Source organism: Hemitrygon akajei, chromosome 31 (assembly GCF_048418815.1).
Source record: "Hemitrygon akajei chromosome 31, sHemAka1.3, whole genome shotgun sequence".
Taxonomy (NCBI): domain Eukaryota; kingdom Metazoa; phylum Chordata; class Chondrichthyes; order Myliobatiformes; family Dasyatidae; genus Hemitrygon; species Hemitrygon akajei.
In genome coordinates, this window is record NC_133154.1 from 11,476,020 (window position 1) to 11,498,541 (window position 22,522).

General features: G+C 44.6%; 1 protein-coding gene across 14 annotated transcripts in view; it reads left to right on the forward strand.

Moving 5' to 3' along the window:
• LOC140719031 (uncharacterized) overlaps positions 1–22,522 on the forward strand; it is a 114,120-nt gene that overhangs the window by 60,281 nt on the left and 31,317 nt on the right. For 10 of the 14 annotated variants that reach the window (XM_073033377.1, XM_073033381.1, XM_073033372.1 and 7 more), the window contains 22 exons: positions 32–88; positions 1,177–1,212; positions 1,772–1,828; positions 2,916–2,951; positions 3,520–3,576; positions 4,664–4,699; positions 5,263–5,319; positions 6,407–6,442; positions 6,880–6,936; positions 8,017–8,052; positions 8,863–8,919; positions 10,006–10,041; positions 10,851–10,907; positions 12,869–12,904; positions 13,717–13,773; positions 14,860–14,895; positions 15,704–15,760; positions 16,847–16,882; positions 17,693–17,749; positions 19,712–19,747; positions 20,559–20,615; positions 21,702–21,737. In XM_073033377.1, coding sequence (XP_072889478.1) covers positions 32–88; positions 1,177–1,212; positions 1,772–1,828; positions 2,916–2,951; positions 3,520–3,576; positions 4,664–4,699; positions 5,263–5,319; positions 6,407–6,442; positions 6,880–6,936; positions 8,017–8,052; positions 8,863–8,919; positions 10,006–10,041; positions 10,851–10,907; positions 12,869–12,904; positions 13,717–13,773; positions 14,860–14,895; positions 15,704–15,760; positions 16,847–16,882; positions 17,693–17,749; positions 19,712–19,747; positions 20,559–20,615; positions 21,702–21,737 — 1,023 coding nt within the window. The remainder of the gene's footprint in view (positions 1–31; positions 89–1,176; positions 1,213–1,771; positions 1,829–2,915; positions 2,952–3,519; positions 3,577–4,663; positions 4,700–5,262; positions 5,320–6,406; positions 6,443–6,879; positions 6,937–8,016; positions 8,053–8,862; positions 8,920–10,005; positions 10,042–10,850; positions 10,908–12,868; positions 12,905–13,716; positions 13,774–14,859; positions 14,896–15,703; positions 15,761–16,846; positions 16,883–17,692; positions 17,750–19,711; positions 19,748–20,558; positions 20,616–21,701; positions 21,738–22,522) is intronic. The other 4 variants (XM_073033379.1, XM_073033374.1, XM_073033380.1 and 1 more) reach the window with 4 other exon arrangements.

Sequence of the window (22,522 nt, forward strand, 5' to 3'; positions counted from 1 at the left end):
CATTTTATCATCAAACACTTTTTACTTTCAGATTCCAGAGAAAGTGGAGAAAGGAAAATCAAAGTGATTGGATCCCGAGAAGATGATGGTTTGTGGATTTCTTTCTATACGGAGATTGTGGACTGAGCTAATCTGGGTCTGAGAGGATTAGTTCTCTGGTTATTTATTTGACATCAGAATCCACAAGGAATCAGGTAGAATGGGGAAGAGACTGGATACAAAGCAGAAGCATTTATTGCAGGGGAGGCTGAGAAATGGCAGATGGAGTTCAACTCAGGAAAGTGTGGAGTGATTTAGTTTGGAAGGTCCATCTTGAAGGCTGAATTAGTCTTGGGATCAAGTTCAAGAGCCAGAAGGTAATGTTGCAGCTCTATAAAACTCTGGTTAGACGACGCTTGGAATATTGTGTTGATTTCTGGTCACTTTGTTATAGGAAGGATGTAGAAACTTTAGAGGGAGTGCAGAGAAGGTTTACCTGGATTAAAGAACATTTTTCTTTTCTCCTTAGATAAAAGCCTTAACTTGCTCAATAAACCTTCATAAGACAGGCCCTTTAGAACAGGCAGCATCCTGGTAAATACCCCCTGCACCCTCTATAAAGCTTCCTCATACTTCCAATAATGAAGTTAGCAGAACTGAACACAATATTCCAAGTGTGGTGTAACCACAAGATGTGGGAATAAGCAGGGGTGTGATAGAGGTGTACACTAAAGACATAAATAGAGTGGACAGCCAGAGATATTTTCCCAAGGAGGAAATGGAAAATTGAGGAAGCAGAACTCACACGTTTGTGGAAAGTTCAGAGAGATGTCAGAGATTAGTTTTTATACACAGATAATGGTAATTGAGTGGAATGCTCTGCCGGGAGTGATGGTAGCGGCAGATATATTAGGGACATTTAAGAGACTCTGGGGAACATGACGAAAGAAAAAAATGGAGAACAATGTGAAAGGAAAGGGCAAGATTGATCTTGGAGTAGCTTAAAGTGTCAGCACAACATTGTGGGCCAAAGGGCCTGATCTGTACAGTACAGTTCTATGTTCTATGATCTTTGAACAATTCATCACAGGGATTAAGTGAAATAAAATAGGAGGGAGAGTTTGAGAACTGAACTGATGATGGGCATAGAGAATGCCCTGGGATTGGTGAACTGAAATTCTTTTCCTTCTTTTCCAGATTCTACAGAGAGAAATAGTCACTCTGAAGTTCGAGGTATCAATATTTATGATTTCAATCTCTTGCTGTAACATTCACTGGTGAACAATCTACTGACGATTGTACTAATGACCCTGGGAATCTGTTGGGATCCACTGACATTGGCTGTAGTCCCTAAACTGTGAGCCCAGAGTCCGTTCCTTTGTCTGAGGATTTGGGAGAGCAGAGTGTGGGGGGAGAGGGAAACCTTCATCCCCAACAAAGGTTCCTTGGTATGGGAGGCTCAGTTGTGTTGAAGCTGACCGGTGTGGGTGGACACCAACCTGGACCCTCAGGCACCTGTTTCATCTCCAGATGAAAGATTTTCACTCACGCCGGGGGGACCAAATTCAGGCTGTAGCGTCCTAGAAAAGGTCGGATCTAATCCCAACCTCGGGTGGGGTGTTGGGCAATGGGTGAGCAGCTCATGGGGGGGGGGGGGGTACAGTACTCAGATTAGTGGCAGTGCAGTGTGTGAGTGTGAACACATCGTTACAGGTTACAGGGATACACTTTGAAGCTGGGAGACTTTCCACACTCACCTTCCATTTTATCAACAAACACTTTTTACTTTCAGATTCCAGAGAAAGTGGAGAAAGGAAAATCAAAGTGATTGGATCCCGAGAAGATGATGGTTCGTGGATTTCTTTCTTTACAGAGATTGTTGTCTGAGCTAATCTGTATCTGAGAGGATTAGTTCTCTGGTTATTTATTTGACGTCAGGATCCACAAGGAATCAGGTAGAATGGGGAACAGACTGGATACAAAGCAGAAGCATTTATTGCAGGGGAGGCTGAGAAATGGCAGATGGAGTTCAACTCAGGAAAGTGTGGAGTGATTCAGGTTGGAAGGTCAATCTTGAAGGCTGAATTAGTCGTGAGATCAAGTTCAAGAGCCAGAAGGTAATGCTGCAGCTCTATAAAACTCTGGTTAGACCACACTTGGAATATTGTGTTGATTTCTGGTCACTTTGTTATAGGAAGGATGTAGAAACTTTAGAGGGAGTGCAGAGAAGATTTACCTGGATTAAAGAATATATCTCTTTTCTCCTTAGATAAAAGCCTTAACTTGTTCAATAAACGTTCATAAGACAGGCCCTTTAGAACAGGCAGCATCCTGGTAAATATTCCCTGCACCCTCTATAAAGCTTCCTCATACTTCCAATAATGAAGTTAGCAGAACTGAACACAATATTCCAAGTGTGGTGTAACCACAAGATGTGGGAATAAGCAGGGGCGTGATAGAGGTGTACACTAAAGACGTAAATAGAGTGGACAGCCAGAGATATTTTCCCAAGGAGGAAATGGATAATTGAGGAAGCAGAACTCACACGTTTGTGGAAAGTTCAGAGAGAAGTCAGAGATTAGTTCTTGTACACAGATAATGGTAATTGAGTGGAATGCTCTGCCGGGAGTGATGGAAGCGGCAGATATATTAGGGACATTTAAGAGACTCTAAGGAACATGACAAAAGAAAAAATGGAGGGCAATGTGAAAGGAAAGGGCAAGATTGATCTTGGAATAGTTTAAAATGTCAGCACAACATTGTGGGCCAAAGGGCCTGATCTGTACAGTACAGTTCTATGTTCTATGATCTCTGAACAATTCATCACAGGGATTAAGTGAAATAAAATAGGAGGGAGAGTTTGAGAACTGAACTGATGATGGGCATAGAGAATGTCCTGGGATTGGTGAACTGAAATTCTTTTCCTTCTTTTCCAGATTCTACAGAGAGAAATAGTCACTCTGAAGCTCGAGGTATCGATATTTATGATTTCAATCTCTTGCTGTAACATTCATTGGTGAATAATCTACTGACGATTGTACTAATGAATCTGGGAATCTGTTGGGATCCACTGACATTGGCTGTAGTCCCTAAACTGTGAGCCCAGAGTCAGTTCCTGTGTCTGAGGATTTGGGAGTGCAGAGTGTGGGGGGAGAGGGAAACCTTCATCCCCAGCAAAGGTTCCTTTGTATGGGAGGCTCAGTTGTGTTGAAGCTGACCGGTGTGGGTGGACACCAACCTGGACCCTCGGACACCTGTTTCATCTCCAGATGAAAGATTTTCACTCACCCTGGGGGGACCAAATTCAGGCTGTAGCATCCTAGAAAAGGTGGGATCTAATCCCAAACGGATGGGGTGTTGGGCAATGGGTGAGCAGCTCATGGGGGGGGGGGGGGGGGGGGGCGGGTACAGTACTCAGATTAGTGGCAGTGCAGTGTGTGAGTGTGAACAGATCGTTACACGTTACAGGGATACACTTTGAAGCTGGGAGACTTTCCACACTCACCTTCCATTTTATCATCAAACACTTTTTACTTTCAGATTCCAGAGAAAGTGGAGAAAGGAAAATCAAAGTGATTGGATCCCGAGAAGATGATGGTTCGTGGATTTCTTTCTATACGGAGATTGTTGATCTGAGCTAATCTGGGTCTGAGAGGATTAGTTCACTGGTTATTTATTTGACGTCAGGATCCACAAGGAATCAGGTAGAATGGGGAAGAGACTGGATACAAAGCAGAAGCATTTATTGCAGGGGAGGCTGAGAAATGGCAGATGGAGTTCAACTCAGGAAAGTGTGGAGTGATTCAGGTTGGAAGGTCAATCTTGAAGGCTGAATTAGTCTTGGGATCAAGTTCAAGAGCCAGAAGGTAATGTTACAGCTCTATAAAACTCTGGTTAGACCACACTTGGAATATTGTGTTGATTTCTGGTCACTTTGTTATAGGAAGGATGTAGAAACTTTAGAGGGAGTGCAGAGAAGGTTTACCTGGATTAAAGAATATTTCTTTTCTCCGTAGATAAAAGCCTTAACTTGCTCAATAAACCTTCATAAGACAGGCCCTTTAGAACAGGCAGCATCCTGGTAAATATTCCCTGCACCCTCTATAAAGCTTCCTCATACTTCCAATAATGAAGTTAGCAGAACTGAACACAATATTCCAAGTGTGGTGTAACCACAAGATGTGGGAATAAGCAGGGGTGTGATAGAGGTGTACACTAAAGACGTAAATAGAGTGGACAGCCAGAGATATTTTCCCAAGGAGGAAATGGAAAATTGAGGAAGCAGAACTCACACGTTTGTGGAAAGTTCAGAGAGAATGTCAGAGATTAGTTCTTGTACACAGATAATGGTAATTGAGTGGAATGCTCTGCCGGGAGTGATGGTAGCGGCTGATATATTAGGGACATTTAAGAGACTCTGGGGAACATGACAAAAGAAAAAATGGAGGACAATGTGAAAGGAAAAGGTAAGATTGATCTTGGAATAGATTTAAGGGTCAGCACAGCATTGTGGGCCAAAGGGCCTGATCTGTACAGTACAGTTCTATGTTCTATGATCTCTGAACAATTCATCACAGGGATTAAGTGAAATAAAATAGGAGGGAGAGTTTGGGAACTGAACTGATGATGGGCATAGAGAATGTCCTGGGATTGGTGAACTGAAATTCTTTTCCTTCTTTTCCAGATTCTACAGAGAGAAATAGTCACTCTGCAGCTCGAGGTATCGATATTTATGATTTCAATCTCTTGCTGTAACATTCATTGGTGAATAATCTACTGACGATTGTACTAATGAATCTGGGAATCTGTTGGGATCCACTGACATTGGCTGTAGTCCCTAAACTGTGAGCCCAGAGTCAGTTCCTGTGTCTGAGGATTTGGGAGTGCAGAGTGTGGGGGGAGAGGGAAACCTTCATCCCCAGCAAAGGTTCCTTGGTATGGGAGGCTCAGTTGTGTTGAAGCTGACCGGTGTGGGTGGACACCAACCTGGACCCTCGGACACCTGTTTCATCTCCAGATGAAAGATTTTCACTCACCCTGGGGGGACCAAATTCAGGCTGTAGCATCCTAGAAAAGGTCGGATCTAATCCCAAACGGATGGGGTGTTGGGCAATGGGTGAGCAGCTCATGGGGGGGGGGGGGGGGGTGGTACAGTACTCAGATCAGTGGCAGTGCAGTGTGTGAGTGTGAACAGATCGTTACACGTTACAGGGATACACTTTGAAGCTGGGAGACTTTCCACACTCACCTTCCATTTTATCAACAAACACTTTTTACTTTCAGATTCCAGAGAAAGTGGAGAAAGGAAAATCAAAGTGATTGGATCCCGAGAAGATGATGGTTCGTGGATTTCTTTCTATACGGAGATTGTGGACTGAGTTAATCTGGGTCTGAGAGGATTAGTTCACTGGTTATTTATTTGACGTCAGGATCCACAAGGAATCAGGTAGAATGGGGAACAGACTGGATACAAAGCAGAAGCATTTATTGCAGGGGAGGCTGAGAAATGGCAGATGGAGTTCAACTCAGGAAAGTGTGGAGTGATTCAGGTTGGAAGGTCAATCTTGAAGGCTGAATTAGTCGTGAGATCAAGTTCAAGAGCCAGAAGGTAATGCTGCAGCTCTATAAAACTCTGGTTAGACCACACTTGGAATATTGTGTTGATTTCTGGTCACTTTGTTATAGGAAGGATGTAGAAACTTTAGAGGGAGTGCAGAGAAGGTTTACCTGGATTAAAGAACATTTCTCTTTTCTCCTTAGATAAAAGCCTTAACTTGCTCAATAAACCTTCATAAGACAGGCCCTTTAGAACAGGCAGCATCCTGGTAAATACCCCCTGCACCCTCTATAAAGCTTCCTCATACTTCCAATAATGAAGTTAGCAGAACTGAACACAATATTCCAAGTGTGGTGTAACCACAAGATGTGGGAATAAGCAGGGGCGTGATAGAGGTGTACACTAAAGGCATAAATAGAGTGGACAGCCAGAGATATTTTCCCAAGGAGGAAATGGATAATTGAGGAAGCAGAACTCACACATTTGTGGAAAGTTCAGAGAGATGTCAGAGATTAGTTCTCGTGCACAGATAATGGTAATTGAGTGGAATGCTCTGCCGGGAGTGATGGTAGCGGCAGATATATTAGGGACATTTAAGAGACTCTAAGGAACATGACAAAAGAAAAAATGGAGGGCAATGTGAAAGGAAAGGGCAAGATTGATCTTGGAATAGCTTAAACGGTCAGCACAACATTGTGGGCCAAAGGGCCTGATCTGTACAGTACAGTTCTATGTTCTATGATCTCTGAACAATTCATCACAGGGATTAAGTGAAATAAAATAGGAGGGAGAGTTTGAGAACTGAACTGATGATGGGCATAGAGAATGCCCTGGGATTGGTGAACTGAAATTCTTTTCCTTCTTTTCTAGATTCTACAGAGAGAAATAGTCACTCTGCAGCTCGAGGTATCAATATTTATGATTTCAATCTCTTGCTGTAACATTCATAGTGAATAATCCACTGACGATTGTACTAATGACCTTGGGAATCTGTTGGGATCCACTGACATTGGCTGTAGTTGTGTTGAAGCTGACCGGTGTGGGTGGACACCAACCTGGACCCTCGGGCACCTGTTTCATCTCCAGATGAAAGATTCTCACTCACCCCGGGGGGTCCAAATTCAGGCTGTAGCGTCCTAGAAAAGGTCGGATCTAATCCCAACCTCGGATGGGGTGTTGGGCAATGGGTGAGCAGCTCATGGGGGGGGGTACAGTACTCAGATTAGTGGCAGTGCAGTGTGTGAGTGTGGACAGATCGTTACACGTTACAGGGATACACTTTGAAGCTGGGAGACTTTCCACACACACCTTCCATTTTATCATCAAACACTTTTTACTTTCAGATTCCAGAGAAAGTGGAGAAAGGAAAATCAAAGTGATTGGATCCCGAGAAGATGATGGTTCGTGGATTTCTTTCTATACGGAGATTGTGGGCTGAGCTAATCTGGGTCTGAGAGGATTAGTTCACTGGTTATTTATTTGACGTCAGGATCCACAAGGAATCGGGTAGAATGGGGAACAGTCTGGATACAAAGCAGAAGCATTTATTGCAGGGGAGGCTGAGAAATGGCAGATGGAGTTCAACTCAGGAAAGTGTGTAGTGATTCAGTTTGGAAGGACAAACTTGAAGGCTGAATTAGTCGGGGGATCAACTTCAAGAGCCACAAGGTAACGTTGTAGCTCTATAAAAATTCTGGTTTGACCACACCTGGAGTATTGTGTTGATTTCTGTTCACTTCTTTATAGGAAAGATGTAGAAGCTTTAAAGAGAGTGCAGAGAAGATTTACGAGGATTATACCCAGATGTCTCTTCGCTCATGAGATAAAATCCTTCGCTTGATCAATATATCTTCATAAAACATGCTCTCTCATCCAGCCAACGTCTTGGTAAATCTTCTCTGCACCCTCTCTAAAGCTTCCTCATCCTTCCAATAATAAAGTGACTAGAACCGAACACAATACTCCAAGTGTGGTCTAACCACAAGAAGGAGGATAAGAGGTGGTGTGTTCAAAGTGTACAATAAAGCCATGGATAGAGTGGACAGCCAGGGATATTTTCCTGAGGCAGAAATGGACAGTTGAAGGATCAGAACTCGCGTGTTAGTGGGAAAGTACAGGGGGATGTCTGAGGTTGGTTTTTATACACAGAGACTGGTAATTGTGTGGAATGTGCTGCAGAGGGGATGGTAGAGGGACATTTAAGAGACTCTGAGGCACATGGAAAAAAGAGAAATGAAGGACTATGTGAAAAGAAAGGGTATGATTGATCTTGGAGAAGGTTAAAGGGTTAGCACAGCATTATGGGCTGAAGCACCTAGACTCTACTGGACTGTTCTGTGTTCAATGATCTGTGAAAAATTCATCACTGGCTTCAAGTGAAATATCATTAAAATGGGGGAAGAGTTTGGCAACTGAATTGATGATGGGCATAGAGAATGCCCTAGGATTGATGAACTGAAATTCTTTCCCATCTTTTCCAGATTCTACAGAGAGAAATAGTCACTCTGAAGCTCGAGGTATCGCTATTTATGATTTCAATCTCTTGCTGTAACATTCACTGGTGAATAATTCACTGACGATTGTACTAATGAATCTGGAAATCTGTTGGTAACCATTGGCCTTAGCTGGAAACCCCATCACTGTGACCCTTGTTCCTGAATCTGAGGGGACAGGACGGTGGAGTATGTGGGAGAGGGGGGCAACATCATCCCCGAGAAAGGTTCCTTGGTAAGGGAGGCTCAGTTGTGTTGAATCTGACAAGTTTGGGTGGACACCAACAAGGACCCATTGGCAAACACGAAGAAATCTGCAGATGCTGGAAATTCAAACAACACACACAAAGTGCTGGTGGAACGCAGCAGGCCAAGCAGCATCCATAGGGAGAAGCGCTGTCGACGTTTCGGTCCCAGACCCTTCGTCAGGACACCCTTCCGAGCCCCTTCCTGTTGAAAGGTCTTGGCCCGAAACGTCGACAGCGCTTCTCCCTATAGATGCTGCCTGGCCTGTTGCGTTCCACCAGCATTTTGTGTGTGTTGCTTGAGGACACATTGGCACCTGCCACACCTCCAGGGATAATTCTCTCTCGCCCCAGAGAGACCATATTCCGGTCGCTGGGTCCTGGGAAAAGTTGGATCTAATCCCAACCTCGGGTGGGGTGTTGTGCAATGGGTGAGCAGCTCATGGGGGGGGGGGGGGGTACGGTACTCAGATCAGTAGCAGTGCAGTGTGTGAGTGTGAACAGATAGCTATCCGTTACAGAAATACACTTTGCTGCTGGGAGACTTTCCACACTCACCTTCCATTTTATCATCACTTTTTACTTTCAGATTCCAAAGAAAGTGGAGAAAGGAAAATCAAAGTGATTGGATCCCAAGAAGATGATGGTTCGTGGATTTCTTTCTTTACAGAGATTGTTGATCTGCTAATATACGGCATCTGTGTCTGAGAGGATTAGTTCACTGGTTAATTACTTGATATCAGAGTCCACAAGGGCTCGGGAATAAAGGGGAACAGACTGGATACAAAGCAGAAGCATTTATTCAAGAACAGGCTGAGAAGTGGCAGATGGAGTTCAGCTCAGAAAAGTGTGGAGTTATTCACTTTGGAAAGTCAAACTTGAAGGCAGAATTAGTCGGGGGATCAAGTTCAAGAGCCACAAGTTAACACTGCAGCATTGCAAAGCTCTGGTTAGACCACACTGAGAGTATTGTGTTGATTTCCATTCACTTCTTTACAGGAAGGATGCAGAAGCTTTAGAGAGAATGCAGAGAAGATTTACGAGGATCCTAGCCAGATGTCTCTTTGCTTCTTAGATAAAATCCTTAGCTTGGTCAATATAAATTCATAAAACATGCTCTCTCATCCAGCCAGCGTCCTGGTAAATCTTTACTGCACCCTCTCTAAAGCTACCTCATCCTTCCAATAATAAAGTGACCAGAACTGAACACAATACTCCAAGTGTGGTCTAACCACAAGGGTGGTGTGATAGAGGTGTACACTAAAGGCGTGGATCGAGTGGACGGCATGAGATAATCTCCCAAGGTAAAAATGGATAATAGAGGGAACAGATCTCCAATGTGTATGGGGAGGTACAGGGGGATGTCAGAGCTTGGTTTATATACACAGAGTGGAAATTGTGTGGAATGCTCTGCCAGGATTGATGGTAATGGCAGATATATTAGGGGTATTTAAGAGACTCTGAGGCACATGGATGAAAGAGAAATGAAGGACTATGTGAGAGGAAAGGGTAAGGATGATCTTGGAGAGTGTTGAAGGGTTAGCACAACATTGTGGGATGAAGGGCCTGGACTGTGCTGTACTTTTCTATGTTCTGTTATCTGTAAACTAAACATCGCCAGCTTAAAATGAAATATCATTAAAATGGGAGAGAGAGTTTGGGAACTGAACTGATGATGGCCATAGAGACTGCCCTGGGATTGGTTACTGAAATTCTTTCTCATCTTTTTCAGATTCTACAGAGAGAAATAGTCACTCTGCAGCTCGAGGTATCGATATTTATGATTTCAATCTCTTGCTGTAACATTCTCTGATGAACAGTCCATTGACCATTGTACTAATGAATCTGGGAATCTGTTGGTAACCATTGGCCTTAGCTGGAAACCCGATCACTGTGAGCCTTGTTCCTGAATCTGAGGGGAGAGGATGGTGGAGTATGTGGGAGAGGGGCAACATCGTCCCTGAAAAAGGTTCCTTGGTAAGGGAGGCTCAGTTGTGTTGAATCTGACAAGTTTGGGTGGACACCAACAAGGACCCATTGGCAAACACGAGGAAATCTGCAGATGCTGGAAATTCAGGCAACACACACAAAATGCTGGTGGAACGCAGCAGGCCAGGCAGCATCTATAGGGAGAAGCGCTGTCGACGATTCGGTCTGAGACCCTTCATCAGGACACCCTTCCGAGACCCTTCCTGATGAAGGGTCTTGGCCCGAAACGTCGACAGCGCTTCTCCCTATAGATGCCTCCTGGCCTGTTGTGTTCCACCAGCATTTTGTGTGTGTTGCTTGAGGACCCATTGGCACCTGCCACACCTCCAGGGGATAATTCTCACTCGCCCCAGAGAGACCATATTCCGGTCGCTGGGTCCTGGGAAAAGTTGGATCTAATCCCAACCTCGGGTGGGGTGTTGGGCAATGGGTGAACAGCTCATGGGGGGGGGCGGGGGTACGGTACTCAGATCAGTAGCAGTGCAGTGTGTGAGTGTGAACAGATAGCTATCCGTTACAGAAATACACTTTGCTGCTGGGAGACTTTCCACACACACCTTCCATTTTATCATCACTTTTTACTTTCAGATTCCAAAGAAAGTGGAGAAAGGAAAATCAAAGTGATAGGATCCCGAGAAGATGATGGTTCGTGGATTTCTTTCTATACGGAGATTGTTGATCTGCTAATATACGGCATCTGTGTCTGAGAGGATTAGCTCACTGGTTAATTACTTGATATTAGAGTCCACAAGGGCTCGGGAAGAAAGGGGAACAGACTGGATACAAAGCAGAAGCATTTATTCCAGAGCAGGCTGAGAAGTGGCAGATGGAGTTCAGCTCAGAAAAGTGTGGAGTTATTCACTTTGGAAAGTCAAACTTGAAGGCAGAATTAGTCGGGGGATCAAGTTCAAGAGCCACAAGTTAACACTGCAGCATTGCAAAGCTCTGGTTAGACCACACTTAGAGTATTGTGTTGGTTTCTGTTCACTTCTTTACAGGAAGGATGCAGAAGCTTTAGAGAGAATGCAGAGAAGATTTACGAGGATCCTACCCAGATGTCTCTTTGCTCCTTAGATAAAATCCTTAGCTTGGTCAATATAAATTCATAAAACATGCTCTCTCATCCAGCCAGCGTCCTGGTAAATCTTCACTGCACCCTCTCTAAAGCTTCCTCATCCTTCCAATAAGAAAGTGACCAGAACTGAACACAATACTCCAAGTGTGGTCTAACCACAAGGGTGGTGTGATAGAGGTGTACACTAAAGGTGTGGATAGAGTGGACAGCCTGAGCTAATCTCCCAAGGTAAAAATGGAAGATAGAGGGAACAGATCTCCAATGTGTATGGGGAGGTACAGGGGGATGTCAGAGCTTGGTTTATATACACAGAGTGGAAATTGTGTGGAATGCTCTGCCAGGATTGATGGTAGTGGCAGATATATTAGGGGTATTTAAGAGACTCTGAGGCACATGGATGAAAGAGAAATGAAGGACTATGTGAGAGGAAACGGTAAGGTTGATCTTGGAGGAGGTTGAAGGGCTAGCACAACATTGTGGGATGAAGGGCCTGGACTGTGCTGTACTTTCCTATGTTCTGTTATCTGTAAACTAAACATCACCAGCTTAAAGTGAAATATCATTAAAAGGGGGAAGAGTTTGGGAATTGAACTGATGATGGCCATAAATCATAGGTGTCAAACACAAGGCCCGCGGGCCATATCCGGCCCGGCATACAATTATATCCGGCCCGCGAGATTATTTATTAATGGCCCGGCGATATGAAGCGCTGATAACACGCAAACTACAGATCCCATAATGCAGCGCAACAGCTGCCGATAGGCTACCCGGGAACATTCCCGCGTCAAGTATCTGTTGCTGTATACAACGCTATTCTGAAGTCAAAGCTGCAGTGTAATGGGACACTAAAGGCAAAGTACGACACTGCAGGGCCCGTACAGTTTATTCGCTCCATTCCTGAAGCAATGCCTCAGCTCCGTCTACATGCGGCTCGAACCTTGTGCATGTTTGGTAGCACATATCTGTGTGAGAAGCTTTTCTCAGTGATAAAAATTAACAAAACATCACACAGGAGTCGTCTCACTGATGAACACCTGCAGTCCATCCTGAGAATCTCCACAACACAGAACCTTACACCAAACCTAAACGAACTTATTGCCAAGAAAAGATGCCAAGCATCCAGCTCTGACAAAACGGCATAAGAGCAAAGAAAACTGAGTGTTTTGATTTGTTGTTGTTTTAACTTTTGCTGAAAAGCACAAATTTTATTTATATTTTCAGGGTTTTTTTGCAGCATGCTCATATTTCTAACTTGTATAATACTGACAGGAGATATTTTTATGGAGAGCAAAATATTTAAGTTATTTAAAGTTTTAGTTTATTTTTTCTGGAATAATATTCCTGTCTGTTTTTATTCATATTTATGTTCAAAAAATGTTTAGTTTTAGTGTGTTCAATAAATGTTTATCCTGTTCGGCCCGCGACCTGAAGTGTGCTTTGAGTTTTGGCCCCATGTGCAATTGAGTTCGACACCTCTGCATAGAGACTGCCCTGGGATTGGTGAACTGAAATTCTTCCTCATCTTTTTCAGATTCTACAGAGAGAAATAGTCACTCTGAAGCTCGAGGTATCGATATTTATGATTTCAATCTCTTGCTGTAACATTCTCTGATGAACAGTCCATTGACCATTGTACTAATGAATCTGGGAATCTGTTGGTAACAGTTGGCCTTAGCTGGAAACCCCATCACTGTGAGCCTTGTTCCTGAATCTGAGGGGAGGGGACAGTGGAGTATGTGGGAGAGGGGCAACATCGTCCCTGAAAAAGGTTCCTTGGTAAGGGAGGCTCAGTTGTGTTGAATCTGACAAGTTTGGGTGGACACCAACAAGGACCCATTGGCAAACACGAGGAAATCTGCAGATGCTGGAAATTCAAACAACAACACACACAAAATGCTGGTGGAACGCAGCAGGCCAGGCAGCATCTATAGGGAGAAGCGCTGTCGACGATTCGGTCCGAGACCCTTCATCAGGACACCCTTCTGAGACCCTTCCTGATGAAGGGTCTTGGCCCGAAACGTCGACAGCGCTTCTCCCTATAGATGCCTCCTGGCCTGTTGTGTTCCACCAGCATTTTGTGTGTGTTGCTTGAGGACCCATTGGCACCTGCCACACCTCCAGGGGATAATTCTCACTCGCCCCAGAGAGACCATATTCCGGTCGCTGGGTCCTGGGAAAAGTTGGATCTAATCCCAACCTCGGGTGGGGTGTTGGGCAATGGGTGAGCAGCTCATGGGGGGGTGGGGGGGTACGGTACTCAGATCAGTAGCAGTGCAGTGTGTGAGTGTGAACAGATAGCTATCTGTTACAGAAATACACTTTGCTGCTGGGAGACTTTCCACACACACCTTCCATTTTATCATCACTTTTTATTTTCAGATTCCAAAGAAAGTGGAGAAAGGAAAATCAAAGTGATAGGATCCCGAGAAGATGATGGTTCGTGGATTTCTTTCTATACGGAGATTGTTGATCTGCTAATATACGGCATCTGTGTCTGAGAGGATTAGCTCACTGGTTAATTACTTGATATCAGAGTCCACAAGGGCTCGGGAAGAAAGGGGAACAGACTGGATACAAAGCAGAAGCATTTATTCCAGAGCAGGCTGAGAAGTGGCAGATGGAGTTCAGCTCAGAAAAGTGTGGAGTTATTCACTTTGGAAAGTCAAACTTGAAGGCAGAATTAGTCGGGGGATCAAGTTCCAGAGCCACAAGTTAACATTGCAGCATTGCAAAGCTCTGGTTAGCCCACACTTAGAGTATTGTGTTGGTTTCTGTTCACTTCTTTACAGGAAGGATGCAGAAGCTTTAGAGAGAGTGCAGAGAAGATTTACGAGGATCCTACCTAGATGTTTCTTTGCTTCTTAGATAAAATCCTTAGCTTGGTCAATATAAATTCATAAAACATGCTCTCTCATCCATCCAGCGTCCTGGTAAATCTTCACTGCACCCTCTCTAAAGCTTCCTCATCCTTCCAATAATAAAGTGACCAGAACTGAACACAATACTCCAAGTGTGGTCTAACCACAAGGGTGGTGTGATAGAGGTGTACACTAAAGGTGTGGATAGAGTGGACTGCCAGAGCTAATCTCCCAAGGTAAAAATGGATAATAGAGGGAACAGATCTCCCATGTTTATGGGGAAGTACAGGGGGATGTCAGAGCTTGGTTTATATACACAGAGTGGAAATTGTGTGGAATGCTCTGCCAGGATTGATGGTAGTGGCAGATATATTAGGGGTATTTAAGAGACTCTGAGGCACATGGATGAAAGAGAAATGAAGGACTATGTGAGAGGAAAGGGTAAGGATGATCTTGGAGAAGGTTGAAGGGTTAGCACAACATTGTGGGATGAAGGGCCTGGACTGTGCTGTACTTTTCTATGTTCTGTTATCTGTAAACTAAACATCACCAGCTTAAAGTGAAATATCATTAAAATGGGAGAGAGAGTTTGGGAACTGAACTGATGATGGCCATAGAGACTGCCCTGGGATTGGTTACTGAAATTCTTTCTCATCTTTTCCAGATTCTACAGAGAGAAATAGTCACTCTGAAGCTCGAGGTATCGATATTTATTATTTCAATCTCTTGCTGTAACATTCTCTGATGAACAATCCATTGACCATTGTACTAATGAATCTGGGAATCTGTTGGTAACCATTGGCCTTAGCTGGAAACCCGATCACTGTGAGCCTTGTTCCTGAATCTGAGGGGAGAGGATGGTGGAGTATGTGGGAGAGGGGCAACATCGTCCCTGAAAAAGGTTCCTTGGTAAGGGAGGCTCAGTTGTGTTGAATCTGACAAGTTTGGGTGGACACCAACAAGGACTCATTGGTAAACACGAGGAAATCTGCAGATGCTGGAAATTCAAACAACACACACAAAGTGCTGGTGGAACGCAGCAGGCCAAGCAGCATCCATAGGGAGAAGCGCTGTCGACGTTTCGGTCCCAGACCCTTCGTCAGGACACCCTTCCGAGCCCCTTCCTGTTGAAAGGTCTTGGCCCGAAACGTCGACAGCGCTTCTCCCTATAGATTCTGCCTGGCCTGTTGCGTTCCACCAGCATTTTGTGTGTGTTGCTTGAGGACACATTGGCACCTGCCACACCTCCAGGGATAATTCTCTCTCGCCCCAGAGAGACCATATTCCGGTCGCTGGGTCCTGGGAAAAGTTGGATCTAATCCCAACCTCGGGTGGGGTGTTGTGCAATGGGTGAGCAGCTCATGGGGGGGGGGGGGGGTACGGTACTCAGATCAGTAGCAGTGTAGTGTGTGAGTGTGAACAGATAGCTATCCGTTACAGAAATACACTTTGCTGCTGGGAGACTTTCCACACTCACCTTCCATTTTATCATCACTTTTTACTTTCAGATTCCAAAGAAAGTGGAGAAAGGAAAATCAAAGTGATTGGATCCCAAGAAGATGATGGTTCGTGGATTTCTTTCTTTACAGAGATTGTTGATCTGCTAATATACGGCATCTGTGTCTGAGGGGATTAGTTCACTGGTTAATTACTTGATATCAGAGTCCACAAGGGCTCGGGAAGAAAGGGGAACAGACTGGATACAAAGCAGAAGCATTTATTCAAGAACAGGCTGAGAAGTGGCAGATGGAGTTCAGCTCAGAAAAGTGTGGAGTTATTCACTTTGGAAAGTCAAACTTGAAGGCAGAATTAGTCGGGGGATCAAGTTCAAGAGCCACAAGTTAACACTGCAGCATTGCAAAGCTCTGGTTAGACCACACTTAGAGTATTGTGTTGATTTCCGTTCACTTCTTTACAGGAAGGATGCAGAAGCTTTAGAGAGAGTGCAGAGAAGATTTACGAGGATCCTAGCCAGATGTCTCTTTGCTTCTTAGATAAAATCCTTAGCTTGGTCAATATAAATTCATAAAACATGCTCTCTCATCCAGCCAGCGTCCTGGTAAATCTTTACTGCACCCTCTCTAAAGCTACCTCATCCTTCCAATAATAAAGTGACCAGAACTGAACACAATACTCCAAGTGTGGTCTAACCACAAGGGTGGTGTGATAGAGGTGTACACTAAAGGCGTGGATCGAGTGGACGGCATGAGATAATCTCCCAAGGTAAAAATGGATAATAGAGGGAACAGATCTCCAATGTGTATGGGGAGGTACAGGGGGATGTCAGAGCTTGGTTTATATACACAGAGTGGAAATTGTGTGGAATGCTCTGCCAGGATTGATGGTAATGGCAGATATATTAGGGGTATTTAAGAGACTCTGAGGCACATGGATGAAAGAGAAATGAAGGACTATGTGAGAGGAAAGGGTAAGGATGATCTTGGAGAGTGTTGAAGGATTAGCACAACATTGTGGGATGAAGGGCCTGGACTGTGCTGTACTTTTCTATGTTCTGTTATCTGTAAACTAAACATCGCCAGCTTAAAATGAAATATCATTAAAATGGGAGAGAAAGTTTGGGAACTGAACTGATGATGGCCATAGAGACTGCCCTGGGATTGGTTACTGAAATTCTTTCTCATCTTTTCCAGATTCTACAGAGAGAAATAGTCACTCTGAAGCTCGAGGTATCGATATTTATTATTTCAATCTCTTGCTGTAACATTCACTGGTGAACAATCCACTGACAATTGTACTAATGAATCTGGGAATCTGTTGGTAACCATTGGCCTTAGCTGGAAACCCGATCACTGTGAGCCTTGTTCCTGAATCTGAGGGGAGAGGATGGTGGAGTATGTGGGAGAGGGGCAACATCGTCCCTGAAAAAGGTTCCTTGGTAAGGGAGGCTCAGTTGTGTTGAATCTGACAAGTTTGGGTGGACACCAACAAGGACCCATTGGCAAACACGAAGAAATCTGCAGATGCTGGAAATTCAAGCAACACACACAAAATGCTGGTGGAACGCAGCAGGCCAGGCAGCATCCATAGGGAGAAGCGCTGTCGACGATTCGGTCCCAGACCCTTCGTCCACCCTTCCGAGATCCTTCCTGTTGAAAGGTCTTGGCCCGAATCGTCGACAGCGCTTCTCCCTATAAATGCTGCCTGAACTGCTGTGTTCCACCAGCATTTTGTGTGTGTTGCTTGAGGACCCATTGGCACCTGCCACACCTCCAGGGGATAATTCTCACTCGCCCCAGAGAGACCATATTCCGGTCGCTGGGTCCTGGGAAAAGTTGGATCTAATCCCAACCTCGGATGGGGTGTTGTGCAATGGGTGAGCAGCTCTTGGGGGGGGGGGTGGGGTACGGTACTCAGATCAGTAGCAGTGTAGTGTGTGAGTGTGAACAGATAGCTATCCATTACAGAAATACACTTTGATGCTGGGAGACTTTCCACACACACCTTCCATTTTATCATCAAACACTTTTTACTTTCAGATTCCAAAGAAAGTGGAGAAAGGAAAATCAAAGTGATAGGATCCCGAGAAGATGATGGTTCGTGGATTTCTTTCTATACGGAGATTGTTGATCTGCTAATATACGGCATCTGTGTCTGAGAGGATTAGCTCACTGGTTAATTACTTGATATCAGAGTCCACAAGGGCTCAGGAAGAAAGGGGAACAGACTGGATACAAAGCAGAAGCATTTATTCCAGAACAGGCTGAGAAGTGGCAGATGGAGTTCAGCTCTGAAAAGTGTGGAGTTATTCACTTTGGAAAGTCAAACTTGAAGGCAGAATTAGTCGGGGGATCAAGTTCAAGAGCCACAAGTTAACACTGCAGCATTGCAAAGCTCTGGTTAGACCACACTTAGAGTATTGTGTTGATTTTCATTCACTTCTTTACAGGAAGGATGCAGAAGCTTTAGAGAGAGTGCAGAGAAGATTTACGAGGATCCTACCCAGATGTCTCTTTCCTCCTTAGATAAAACCCTTAGCTTGGTCAATATAAATTCATAAAACATGCTCTCTCATCCAGCCAGCGACCTGGTAAATCTTTACTGCACCCTCTCTGAAGCTTCCTCATCCTTCCAATAATAAAGTGACCAGAACTGAACACAATACTCCAAGTGTGGTCTAACCACAAGAGTGGTGTGATAGAGGTGTACACTAAAGGCGTGGATAGAGTGGACAGCCTGAGATAATCTCCCAAGATAAAAATGGAAAATAGAGGGAACAGATCTCCCATGTTTATGGGGAAGTACAGGGGGATGTCAGAGCTTGGTTTATATACACAGAGTGGAAATTGTGTGGAATGCTCTGCCAGGATTGATGGTAGTGGCAGATATATTAGGGGTATTTAAGAGACTCTGAGGCACATGGATGAAAGAGAAATGAAGGACTATGTGAGAGGAAACGGTAAGGTTGATCTTGGAGGAGGTTGAAGGGCTAGCACAACATTGTGGGATGAAGGGCCTGGACTGTGCTGTACTTTCCTATGTTCTGTTATCTGTAAACTAAACATCACCAGCTTAAAGTGAAATATCATTAAAAGGGGGAAGAGTTTGGGAATTGAACTGATGATGGCCATAAATCATAGGTGTCAAACACAAGGCCCGCGGGCCATATCCGGCCTGGCATACAATTATATCCGGCCCGCGAGATCATTTATTAATGGCCCGGCGATATGAAGCGCTGATAACACGCAAACTACAAATCCCATAATGCAGCGCAACAGCTGCCGATAGGCTACCCGGGAACATTCCCGCGTCAAGTATCTGTTGCTGTATACAACGCTATTCTGAAGTCAAAGCTGCAGTGTAATGGGACACTAAAGGCAAAGTACGACACTGCAGGGCCCGTACAGTTTATTCGCTCCATTCCTGAAGCAATGCCTTAGCTCTGTCTACATGCGGCTCGAACCTTGTGCATGTTTGGTAGCACATATCTGTGTGAGAAGCTTTTCTCAGTGATGAAGATTAACAAAACATCACACAGGAGTCGTCTCACTGATGAACACCTGCAGTCCATCCTGAGAATCTCCACAACACAGAACCTTACACCAAACCTAAACAAACTTATTGCCAAGAAAAGATGCCAAGCATCCAGCTCTGACAAAATGGCATAAGAGCAAAGAAAACTGAGTGTTTTGATTTGTTGTTGTTTTAACTTTTGCTGAAAAGCACAAATTTTATTTATATTTTCAGGGTTTTTTTGCAGCATGCTCATATTTCTAACTTGTATAATACTGACAGAAGATATTTTTATGGAGAGCAAAATATTTAAGTTATTTAAAGTTTTAGTTTATTTTTTCTGGAATAATATTCCTGTCTGTTTTTATTCATATTTATGTTCAAAAAATGTTTAGTTTTAGTGTGTTCAATAAATGTTTATCCTGTTCGGCCCGCGACCTGAAGTGTGCTTTGAGTTTTGGCCCCATGTGCAATTGAGTTCGACACCTCTGCCATAGAGACTGCCCTGGGATTGGTGAACTGAAATTCTTCCTCATCTTTTTCAGATTCTACAGAGAGAAATAGTCACTCTGAAGCTCGAGGTATCGATATTTATGATTTCAATCTCTTGCTGTAACATTCTCTGATGAACAGTCCATTGACCATTGTACTAATGAATCTGGGAATCTGTTGGTAACAGTTGGCCTTAGCTGGAAACCCCATCACTGTGAGCCTTGTTCCTGAATCTGAGGGGAGGGGACAGTGGAGTATGTGGGAGAGGGGCAACATCGTCCCTGAAAAAGGTTCCTTGGTAAGGGAGGCTCAGTTGTGTTGAATCTGACAAGTTTGGGTGGACACCAACAAGGACCCATTGGCAAACACGAGGAAATCTGCAGATGCTGGAAATTCAAACAACAACACACACAAAATGCTGGTGGAACGCAGCAGGCCAGGCAGCATCTATAGGGAGAAGCGCTGTCGACGATTCGGTCCGAGACCCTTCATCAGGACACCCTTCCGAGACCCTTCCTGATGAAGGGTCTTGGCCCGAAACGTCGACAGCGCTTCTCCCTATAGATGCCTCCTGGCCTGTTGTGTTCCACCAGCATTTTGTGTGTGTTGCTTGAGGACCCATTGGCACCTGTCACACCTCCAGGGGATAATTCTCACTCACCCCAGAGAGACCATATTCCGGTCGCTGGGTCCTGGGAAAAGTTGGATCTAATCCCAACCTCGGGTGGGGTGTTGGGCAATGGGTGAGCAGCTCATGGGGGGGGGGGGGGTACGGTACTCAGATCAGTAGCAGTGCAGTGTGTGAGTGTGAACAGATAGCTATCCGTTACAGAAATACACTTTGCTGCTGGGAGACTTTCCACACACACCTTCCATTTTATCATCACTTTTTACTTTCAGATTCCAAAGAAAGTGGAGAAAGGAAAATCAAAGTGATAGGATCCCGAGAAGATGATGGTTCGTGGATTTCTTTCTATACGGAGATTGTTGATCTGCTAATATACGGCATCTTTGTCTGAGAGGATTAGCTCACTGGTTAATTACTTGATATCAGAGTCCACAAGGGCTCGGAAAGAAAGGGGAACAGACTGGATACAAAGCAGAAGCATTTATTCCAGAACAGGCTGAGAAGTGGCAGATGGAGTTCAGCTCAGAAAAGTGTGGAGTTATTCACTTTGGAAAGTCAAACTTGAAGGCAGAATTAGTCGGGGGATCAAGTTCAAGAGCCACAAGTTAACACTGCAGCATTGCAAAGCTCTGGTTAGCCCACACTTAGAGTATTGTGTTGGTTTCTGTTCACTTCTTTACAGGAAGGATGCAGAAGCTTTAGAGAGAATGCAGAGAAGATTTACGAGGATCCTACCTAGATGTTTCTTTGCTTCTTAGATAAAATCCTTAGCTTGGTCAATATAAATTCATAAAACATGCTCTCTCATCCATCCAGCGTCCTGGTAAATCTTCACTACACCCTCTCTGAAGCTTCCTCATCCTTCCAATAATAAAGTGACTAGAACTGAACACAATACTCCAAGTGTGGTCTAACCACAAGGGTGGTGTGATAGAGGTGTACACTAAAGGTGTGGATAGAGTGGACAGCATGAGCTAATCTCCCAAGGTAAAAATGGAAGATAGAGGAACAGATCTCCAATGTGTATGGGGAGGTACAGGGGGATGTCAGAGCTTGGTTTATATACACAGAGTGGAAATTGTGTGGAATGCTCTGCCAGGATTGATGGTAGTGGCAGATATATTAGGGGTATTTAAGAGACTCTGAGGCACATGGATGAAAGAGAAATGAAGGACTATGTGAGAGGAAACGGTAAGGTTGATCTTGGAGAAGGTTGAAGGGTTAGCACAACATTGTGGGATGAAGGGCCTGGACTGTGCTGTACTTTTCTATGTTCTGTTATCTGTAAACTAAACATCACCAGCTTAAAGTGAAATATCATTAAAATGGGAGAGAGAGTTTGGGAACTGAACTGATGATGGCCATAGAGACTGCCCTGGGATTGGTGAACTGAAATTCTTTCTCATCTTTTCCAGATTCTACAGAGAGAAATAGTCATTCTGAAGCTCGAGGTATCGATATTTATTATTTCAATCTCTTGCTGTAACATTCTCTGTTGAACAATCCATTGACCATTGTACTAATGAATCTGGGAATCTGTTGGTAACCATTGGCCTTAGCTGGAAACCCGATCACTGTGAGCCTTGTTCCTGAATCTGAGGGGAGAGGATGGTGGAGTATGTGGGAGAGGGGCAACATCGTCTCTGAAAAAGGTTCCTTGGTAAGGGAGGCTCAGTTGTGTTGAATCTGACAAGTTTGGGTGGACACCAACAAGGACCCATTGGCAAACACGAGGAAATCTGCAGATGCTGGAAATTCAAACAACACACACAAAGTGCTGGTGGAACGCAGCAGGCCAAGCAGCATCCATAGGGAGAAGCGCTGTCGACGTTTCGGTCCCAGACCCTTCGTCAGGACACCCTTCCGAGACCCTTCCTGTTGAAAGGTCTTGGCCCGAAACGTCGACAGCGCTTCTCCCTATAGATGCTGCCTGGCCTGCTGCGTTCCACCAGCATTTTTTGTGTGTTGCTTGAGGACTCATTGGCACCTGCCACACCTCCAGGGGATAATTCTCACTCGCCCCAGAGAGACCATATTCCGGTTGCTGGATCCTGGGAAATGTTGGATCTAATCCCAACCTCGGGTGGGGTGTTGGGCAATGGGTGAGCAGCTCATGGGGGGGGGGGGGGGGTACGGTACTCAGATCAGTAGCAGTGCAGTGTGTGAGTGTGAACAGATAGCTATCCGTTACAGAAATACACTTTGCTGCTGGGAGACTTTCCACACACACCTTCCA